Here is a 10,406-nt window from a genome sequence, read left to right on the forward strand (position 1 = left end):
AACGCTGTAAAATACAATGCCCATTAGCATTGTAACAACAGAGAAATAATCCACAAAACACAAGTTTCCGAACCTTTTTTTTCCCAGTTTATATAGCAGAAAGATATATGCTATTTGTGACTGCAACATTTTTTGGTCAAAGGGGGGCTTTGAGGCCCTCACTGGCTGAAATCCAGCAATTCTTGATTGTTTTGACTCTGAGCGAAGGCTGTGTCAGCTCAGCAACATAATACAGGGAAACTCTACTCCTACAGTGTCCTCAAACTAAGGGTCGTCTCTTTGCCAGTGTAGACTAATAACTGTAATATAAGTAACAGACAATACACGTGTCAAGTGGTCATCCCTTTTTTTTTTGTCATGGCAGCTTTTATTCCAATTTACATACCCGGCAAGATAACTTGGTATAGTATTATCTTGTATCCACCAGGCATTTACTTGATTAAATATGTAGGCCAAATACTTGTCTAGGGCATGGAGTTCATTGTGAACTCTGCACAGTAAGTAGACCAGCATGCTGAAGCACTTCAGCAGCCAACAACTGGCTCTGATACGTTTAATCAACCAGTAAATTATAGAGATTAATACCTCTCTGAGAAGTAAGATTATCTCAAAGATAGCTATCGGTTTTACCTCAAAAGCTCCTTAACCCTGGAAAGGTGAGGACTTGGCACATTCTGTTAAGGCAAGACACATCTCATATTTAGTAGTAAATTCTATTAAGGCTGCAACTAACGATTATTTTCATTGTCGATTCATTTCTCGATTAGTTGTTTGGTCTATAAAATGGTGAAAAATGTCTTCCAGTGTTTCCCAAAGCCCAAGATGACATCCTCAAATGTCTTGTTTTGTCCACAACTCAAAGATATTCAGTTTACTGTCATAGAGGAGTAAAGAAACCAGAAAATATTCACATTTAAGAAGCTGGAATCAGATAATTTTTACTCTTTACTTAGAAAATTACTCAAAATCAAATAGTGATACCTTTTAATTTAATAGTTGACAATTAATCAGTTCATTGTTGTAGCTCTAAATTCTATACCATACTGACTGTAACCCTTTCAGTATCTCTTTGAGTCATGCAGTGTTAGTCTTGAATGTTACCACATCTAATTTTAGGTAAAACACTTTAAAACTATCGCCAAACTTTTGTGAATTCTTGAGTACTAATTAAGTAATTTACTATGAATCAACTTGTTATAATCCGTACTTAAATCTCTACTTTTCTAGAGTCCTCATGGAAAGAAGCATGCTTTTAAGTAGACTTGTGAATTGAAAATCCTTTTTTGAAACTCTCTTTCTTTTCTATAACCTTTCAGGTCAGGAGGAAAAAGATGCCAAACCTCTTCCTCGCATTAACAGACACTCCATTTTCTGGATCGTGGCGTCTATAGGTGTGACCTACTACGTGGATTTCCTCCACAACATCATGGACAACGATGATATCAAAAGGTGATTGAGTCACGAGGAAGACGCAAAAGTTTCCTTGCAGATCTCCTTGGCTCGTGCTCTATTCCCTACAGTATAAGACGGGTTGTGCAACAAAGCAAGTAAAAGTTTAGAGAAGTATATTATAGCTTTATTTTTTGTATATTTCCTATAAATTACCTACACACATACAGTAAGCCTTGTTGCTGGAAAGCACTTATTGTCACGAAAATTGTTCTTCAATGGTATCATTGTTCTATGATACAAATGAAACAGCTGGTGTCTGAAACCACTGGGAAGCTGTTTGTGGTGTTGTTAACAATACCGTCTTCTGTATTTGAATAGCTCCAGTAAGTCTTTATAGATTGCCTTCAGGTTTAAATAAATCTTCCTCCTTTCAACCCCTTTTTTTTTCAGTTGGTGGTTCAATGTGGGTCTGATACTCCTTGGGGTCTGCCTGTCTCTGGCCATGTTCTGCATCGTGTACCTGGAGTGGTTCAAAGGCATCCAGCACTACGACCAGGAGTACCCTGCCATTCCTCCCATCACCACCGCAGCCTTTATTGCTGCATCTTGCAGGTAAAACAGCAAAAACAGATCAACTATAGCCTATTCTTATAGACACCAGAGAAAGTAGAACATCGCTAAATTTATTTTCTAAAAACCTGAAAATGTGCAATTTCAAACTCTTTGGGCACATGATGAGAGGAGAAACCACATTAGCTCATTGAACATAAATGGATTCCAAATAATTAAAAAAATTGCAGTACAGAAATTAGGTTATTTATAAACAGTGATGCCAATTCATGGGGTTTTCCACCATTGTTTTCACTGTAAAATGTCCCTTTCAATATATATCTTGTACAATTCTTTAAAAGAAAAATTAATGAATTTTCATAAAAAAATATTTGCCTAGTTTCTGATATTTAATTATCAAATCTCAAATATTGATTTGGGCATCAGCCTCAAAAAATCAAAAACTGTCCTGTTGAAACACAAAAGGACCTTCCCAAAACTGTTGCTACAATGTTGGAAGCACACTATTGTCTAAAATATCACTTTATGATGTAATAGTAAGATTTTCCTTAAATTGACCTAAGGGTCCTGGCTCAAACCATGAAAAACAGGCTTAGAGCACATAAAAGTACACAGAAAGTGTACTCTGGGCAGGGTTAAGTGCTTTAAGACTACATACCCAGCAGGTGTACTATCGTTCAACATACTTTTGTGTGAATAAACAGTAGTATGTATATTTTTCGGACACACTGAGCTGTAATTTTCGGACACACTGAGCTGTAATTCACTTCCTGAGAGCCTCCTTGCCGGTTGGAGACGTGTAACCATGGTAACCCATGCCGACCTCATGTGACCGAAACGATGATTTGTGAGAATCAAAGTCTGAATTCATTTAAAATACATTTTATGCCTACCAAAGTGAAATCTTATACTTAAAGTCACTTACATGAGCGTTATTGATGTTACAGAGCTGTCCGTCATAGTGAGTCATGAACTTGACGTGTCGTCACTACCGCATTGCATTGTGGGATATTTGTGCCACTGTAGTGTCCAGTGTTTGCATACTGTCATATTTCACCACAGATAGTATGCAATTCATGTACTATTGGTTTCATACTAAGGTTTCGGACATACAAAAAAAATCTCACATTCTGTTTTACCGTACTAAATAGCATGTTAGTATGAGAACACAACCATAAGCTAAGACAGGAAGTAAACATGGACCCAAGCTGTTGCCTAGCAACGCAATTTCGTTGAAACGGTCATACCCATTGTACACTCACACAGGTGTCTCACTTAGTCTGCCTGATTAGATATCATAAAGACGGTGTGGACTGTGTTTACATATTGAGCTTGATTGACATCTGTCTCACTTTCCTGTCTAATTAGCCACAATATTGAACACACCTGTGTGGGTGTGTAAACCCACTTAAGAAATACTCAATAACCTTCACTTGTGTTCTCAGTGAGACAGGCTGCACAAAATCTGTGGCATAAAAAAGATGCAGTTACTTGACAAGGCATTGACAATTTCCAGTGTTTTGAATATTTGCCGGTGTGATATGTACAACCGATCAGCAAAGCTAGGTCTGCATCTTAACGCAGTGTGAGGTGGGACCTTTTATCATGGCATATTTTTAGCAGCACCTACTGATTTTATCACTCTGGCATTGTCTGTGGTTAATGAGGAGCTGAGTGGGACAATAATCACGACTATTAATGGATTAAGTGATCAAATGTGACCTGAAATTGCCCTGCTAGTTCGTACATTAATGTGTTGCGCCTGGTTATTTGATCTCTGACGGTTACCTGTATTGATTGGCCATTTAGCTTTCTTTGTCCCGGGAATAGCTAATCCACCTTGTTTAAATAATGAATATGTTCTCATATGAATTTGAGTCACTTAAATGGTTGATTGGAGCCACTGATTAGAAGAAAGTGGAAAGCTGTCAAATGCAAAACTTGTTAATTAGGAAGCTGCCTTAGGAAGAGTGCCAAGCGTGAACTTGTTTTGAGCGGAGTAAACTTGTTTTGTATGTTCTCACTGCTTCCGAGGCATTTTATAGCCTCCAACATTGTTCCTCTGCAGCAGCTGTGACGGCATGAATATTTTATGATTCATCAATGCTGATATACTAATTCAAATTGTGCATATGTGTAAGTGTTGTTGTACTTTCTTTGCAGCTTAAACATGGCCCTGTGGCCCGTGTGGTCCTTCTTCACTCCTCTCATCCTCTTCACACAGTTCATGGGTGTGGTCATGTTCATCTCTTTGCTTGGATGAATGTGACGGGTGAGGATGATACTTCTGTTTTTCTTTTCTTTTTTACAGCTCTGTCTTTTTGAGTTTAACAAAATGTCTTTTTATTGAATGAATAACATTGTATTTGGCCTTAAAAATTGTGCACATTTTTGTGGAGTGAAATCTTGTAATTAAACACTTATATTTAAGGAGAGTTACTCCAGTGAGTACGGTAAACATTTTAATAGACATCACCACGAAACTTCAACTTTGCATAGACTGAAATCTGAACATTGGATAAAGCCAGTTTCATAATTCTTGTTTCATTTTGTTGACACGTTAGAGTCAAAGGTTTTTACAGAGGGAATGTTGGATATCTGTTTTTATCACTCCATAAATCAGAAAATACTGTCAGCAGCCATAAAAAAACAAAAGAATTTGACATGTTTTTAGGAATAAAATGTTTTATAAATCAGACTATGAATAATATCTGAACAGACCCTTCTGTATAAACCTTCAGAATATAGATAGGAATGAAACTGTAAAGTTTGGTGTATGTAAGTACTGCTGAAGTGGAGATGTCTGGCTCAGTGAGAAAAAACTAATTTTGAGAAAACTGCCTTTTAAAGATATGTTTTGAAAAATTCCATACATTTAGCGAGACACTACAGGTGAATAAGGTAAATATGTTAAACTATTAGATATCACCATGAAACATCCCCAGTTGATTACTTACATTAAGAAAATTGTTTTTTTGCATTACAAGTTTACCGAAAGTTTATGTTTAAATATGCAAATGAGGCATTATCTGATGCTAACTTTTGGTAAATTTAGGAGAAATCTACAGACGCAAATAGACAAAGTAATAAAATAAACACCCAAATGTGTATTCTCAATGTTTTCTTTCCATTAGTGTGAAAGAAGACATGTTATGGAAGCAAAATAGCCCAAAATCTCTAATTGACCAGTGCATGAAAAACAATGTTTTAGCCTGTAGTGTCTCCCTTTAATACCAATGCTTTGTACTTGTCGAATTTGGACTTTACATAATCTTGTTCACCACAATATTGAGTTTTATTTCTATAGTTTCCCTCCATTACTTACACATTTTTCTTAAACAACGCTCGAGTTTACAACTAAATCAACACACTTCACTGCACTGGTATAAATACAGAAAATATGCCTTCCAAGAACCTTTAGACGCGTCAACACCCACAAACACTGACCATGATGGTTTACATCCATCAGTCCAACACATGCACATCTCTCTCCTCTTTGAAACATATCTAGCAACACATGCACTTAACACAGCATGCAACATTTTAAAACTCATTCAGTCAGCAACATTTCTCTTTTGAAAGTTCAGGTTTATTCTTAAGATACATCACATTCACTTTGTAGCTATACAAGATTCTGAAAGAAAAAGCTTGAAATATAGAAAATACTGTGAATAAAAAATATACAACAGACATTGTAAAGTCTAGACCAGCGTTTCCCAAACTTTTTTTCTGGGGACCCACTTTTTAAAAAATGACATCACAACCCAATAGGCCTTATCTTTAAATGGTGAGAAAAGTGAATTTGTGCACAACTGAACGTTCCTGACCATTTTTACTGCCATTTCGGCATCACCTTAAATTATATATTATATATTTTAATAGGTAAAACCAGCCACTTCGAAGAGATATACGTTTGATAAATCACAACTTTGTTTTATTCATGTGTTATTGAAAACATAAACACGTTTGATACTTTATAAATGAGACCAAATGAATGCATTTAGGCAGAGTTAACGGGCTCTCGTTTTTTTCCTCATCAGTAAAACAATGCTACAATTATCAGAACAATACGAATATTTAGGCTCCCTCATGTGGCTCAAAGGTTTACTGCAGATATAAATGTTAAATAAAAGACTATAGAAGAAATTCTGCAAATTAATTTGGCGACCCTAAATAAAATATCCTGTGGGTTCCGACTCAGTGTTTGGGAACGACTGGTCTAGGCTACAGTAAGTACGCTGTCCAGTGAAGGTAATGGTGGCACGATGGCCAATCACATTCCTTCACCTTCACCTCCTTGTGTTTAGGTAGAAACCTGCCTCATCCACATATACTCTTCATCTGCCTAAAGTTCAAATGTTCACTGTAAATAATATGCCCTTATCACAGCAGCCGTCTTAACATGTCATTGCAGGGTAAACACAGGTGTAATTAATAACATGAATTATGGCCCTGGTAGTCTATATATTGGATTATAATAGCATATTGGCTCACTGGAATGGCTGTGACACAATAAATAGAATAGGACCATAATTATATATAACGGTTACACCTGTGTTTACCCTGCAATGACATGTCAGGATGGCTGCTGTGAAAAAGGACTACAAAGGGTCAAATAATATACTGTTACAGTGTAACAGTGAAACATATAGATGTTATTTATGCAATACACATGAAAATGACCTGTAACACACTTACTTGGACATATTGTTTTACCAGTTCCTTGATCCAGATCGTGAAAGGACATGTGTGTATTGTGCTTACTCTGTGTGTTTTTGAAAAATAGTCTGCAATAGTCCTTCCCTGATTTCTTGCAGTTGTATTGCATTGTTGGACACTACCATATCGACACTAGCTCGCTCTTGCGCTCCATCAAAGAGGCAGTCTCTCGCGCCTCAAGCTGATTTTCTCACTACTTTGTAGGCAACAGAAAAATGACAGGAGATGGTTGTAGATTGTGACGGGACATGTTATACTATGGTCTGGGTGAATACTCGCTGCCCGTTAGACAATTCTGGCCTCCACTTAATCCATTATTTCCTGATAATGGACACCTCGTCGGGCATTATCTCGCTTATACCATGGTCCCTTACCAAAGAAAAACAAATAAGACCATTAATTTATATTTCATGCATTTTGCAAACAAAATCTAAAGTTTTTCACAATCCATTCACTTCGTTTCCCTGGCAACCCTGAGGGTTTGCTAATACCCTGAGGGATCCTGAAGCAGCTAAATGTCATTCACCCATTGTTATTTTTTTTATTTAAATTTGATTTACACCTGTACTTATCCTCCTGTGACATGTTAAAATGTCCTCTGTGAAAATGGCTTTTTGTATTTATATGTAGAGAAACGTGTGTAAGCATCGGATTGTGTGTTCCACCATTTAACCAAAAAAGATTTTAAATTATTTTTTCTTTTTTCTTGAGCAGTTTGTGATGAAGAATGTAAAAACTTCTATTCATATTCTGTAAAATGTCTTTTTCTTTAATAAACTTTTATAACTAATTTCACTACTTACTAAAATTGTTGTCATTGCTTGATAAAGCACAACCTCGAACAAATCCTTAAAAACTGCAACATTATGAGATGCAAAGTTTCTCTGTGACCAAGATGAAAATTGATCACCATTTCCTTTTGTAAAGATTTCTTTTGCACTTTCGGACCTATTACACATATTATCAACACTACATTTAACCTAAGTATAATACAGACTAAGCTCCATAATTAGAATATTATGGCTGTCAATCGATTTGAATATTTAATCACATGATTGTCCATAATTAATCGTGATTAATCGCAAATTAATTGCACATTTTTTATTTATTCAAAATGTACCTTAAAGGGAGATTTATCAAATATTTAACACTCTTATCAACATAAGGGAGTGGACAAATACGCTTGCTTTATGCAAATGTATGTATATATTTATTGTTGGAAATCAATTAACAAAACAAAACAATGACAAATATTGCCCAGAAACCCTCACAGGTACTGCATTTAGCATAAAACAATATGCTCAAATCATAACATGGCAAACTGCAGCCCAACAGGCAACAACAGCTGTCAGTGTGTCAGTGTGCTGACTTGACTATGACTTGCCCCAAACTGCATGTGATTATCATAAAGTGGGCATGTCTGTAAAGGGGAGACTCGTGGGTACCCACAGAACCCATTTTCATTCACATATCTTGAGGTCAGAGGTCAAGGGACAACTTTGAAAATTGCCATGCCAGTTTTTCCTCGCCAAAATTGAGTGCAAGTTTGGAGCGTTATTTATCTTCCCTCGAGACAAGTTACTATGACATGGTTGGTACCGATGGATTCTTTAGGTTTTATAGTTTCATATGATACCAGTATCTTCACTCTTGCTTTAAAACTGAGTCCTCTACAACCTAAAACTCGCAAGTTGCGTTAAAGAAATTAGTGACGTTAAAACAAATTTGGGTTAATGTGTTATTATCGTGTTAACTTTGACAGCCTTATATAATATATAGTAATACATTTAATGTTTTGAATTGTATAATGCTCAGTTTTTTACACTGTCACAGGGATGTTGATGCAGGTGTATGTTCATTTTTGCAACCGCTGTTATTGATGGTACTGACTATATATTTGTGTTTATAATTGTTTTATCCACTCCAGTTTACACACATTGCAGAAGCACCCCTCAATATAATGTGACCCAAACAACAATACTCACTACAGCTGCAGGATTAAATTACAGTAAAAAAAAAAAGTAAAGTTGTATTTAGAAAATGTCATTCTATAACAAAAGCCTTTGCTCAATATATTATTATTATTATCTGAACTTTGTGGACCCCATTTACCGGAATTTAAAGGCCCGTTTGTCACGAAAACTGTTTTTTGAATTTTTTATTTAATCCTCAGTACCCATAGAAAACAGAGAAATGTCTGAGATATTATACATTTGGAAAAGTTAAGCTTCTTACATTGTTCCTTTCAGTTTGACTTCTTCCTCCAGTGTGTTTGATTATAGATGTTCAACATACAGCAGTGTAGGTAATGCCAGTGGTGGATGAAGTACTCTTTCTTAAAAAGGTAATGATAAATATACTAAACAGACTGCATTTAAAATTGTATTTAATTAAAAGTACATATTTATCAAGAAGTATCAGAAGTAATCATGCAGATTTCTAAGTAATTAAAGCTAAATTGAAATACCTGTTGGGCTCTTTGATCTATAATATTGTATCACATTTAAAAGATGATTATAGATTTTATAAGATTCTCAGAGTACCTCAAATTGATCTTCAGCTATAAGAAAAAAAATGTTTTTAAAGATCTAAATCACACTTATTGATTTCTCCTCAAGCCGCTCTCAGATTCACTGAGGTTTCTTTGGGGATGTTGGTGAAGTGAACAAGGGAGAGGAGATTTAAGCACTGACAGATTAAATCAAAATGTTCTGATCGCCCATTAAAGTTTCCCTGATAATGAATCGATCTTATTCTTTTTCTTTATGGCGCTGATTCTCAGTGATCAAGAAGTCGATACTCAGCTGCTGATAAGCTGTTAAGGAGCACAGCTTCATCATCGTCATCTCTCCAGTCCTCGTGACGACATATAGGCTCGTTAATGGGCCTCTAAGCTAAGATTCAGGTTGAAAGAAAAGTTGAATTAAAGCAAATTTGTGTTCCATATTTCACTGTTAACCAACTTCAAAACACATCTGAATGCACGACATCAACAACACAACAGTTGCGCGTCAAGATTGGTGTCTCCACGTGCCATGCGCACGATCTCAGATGTGCTACTGAAGGAAAACAAACAGACCTGATAGTTGAACTATAATACTTTTTATTGAATTTTGAACATAACACAAATAAAAACGCAATCTTTGACAAAGTACTAGCCTAATAATTAATACTTAAATAAATGTAAAATAATGATACAAAAAAAGAAATACAAATAATAGTGAAAATAAATAAAATATATAAATAAAAATAATATTTAAAATTAATAAATAAAAATAGAAATAAAATAATAATGAAAAAATAGAAATATTTTTTTTAATAAAAATAATAATGAAAATTAATAAATTAAAATTAAAATAAAATAATAATGAAAAAATAGAAATAAATATAAATGTGAAAAAAAATTAATAAAAATAAAAATAATAATGAAAATTAATAAATACAAATATAAATAAAATAATAATGAAAAAATAGAAATAGAAATAAATATGAAAAATAAATTAATAAAAATAATAATGAAAATAAATAAATACAAATAAAAGATGCATCGTTTTTACATAGCCTAATTTGACCTTGTATGTGGGAAATTAATATTAATGGATACTAATACAAGTATAAAAATAATATTTCGGAAATTAATATGAATAAATCAGGGCTGTTGTTGTTCATATTAACGAGTTACCATTTATTTTTTGCACTAATTAACCACCAAATATCCATGTAGG

At 34.7% G+C, this 10,406-nt stretch overlaps 1 protein-coding gene and 1 long non-coding RNA gene across 2 annotated transcripts in view; one reads left to right on the forward strand and one right to left on the reverse strand.

Annotated features, from left to right (window-relative positions):
• tmem128 (transmembrane protein 128) overlaps nt 1–5,058 on the forward strand; it is an 8,601-nt gene extending 3,543 nt beyond the window's left edge. Inside the window, exons 2-4 of the mRNA XM_074621245.1 lie at nt 1,317–1,449; nt 1,843–2,004; nt 4,126–5,058. Of these exons, the coding sequence (XP_074477346.1) occupies nt 1,317–1,449; nt 1,843–2,004; nt 4,126–4,225 (395 nt within the window). The 3' untranslated portion in view covers nt 4,226–5,058. The remainder of the gene's footprint in view (nt 1–1,316; nt 1,450–1,842; nt 2,005–4,125) is intronic.
• On the reverse strand, nt 4,957–5,274 carry LOC141759331 (uncharacterized). Its single transcript, XR_012592103.1, has 2 exons — nt 5,149–5,274; nt 4,957–5,085 (listed from the first exon to the last, which is right to left on the reverse strand). It is a non-coding gene; the product is annotated as an uncharacterized LOC141759331 (long non-coding RNA).
• Nucleotides 5,275–10,406: the final 5,132 nt, after the last annotated feature.

Source organism: Sebastes fasciatus, chromosome 1, assembly GCF_043250625.1.
Source record: "Sebastes fasciatus isolate fSebFas1 chromosome 1, fSebFas1.pri, whole genome shotgun sequence".
Taxonomy (NCBI): Eukaryota; Metazoa; Chordata; class Actinopteri; order Perciformes; family Sebastidae; genus Sebastes; species Sebastes fasciatus.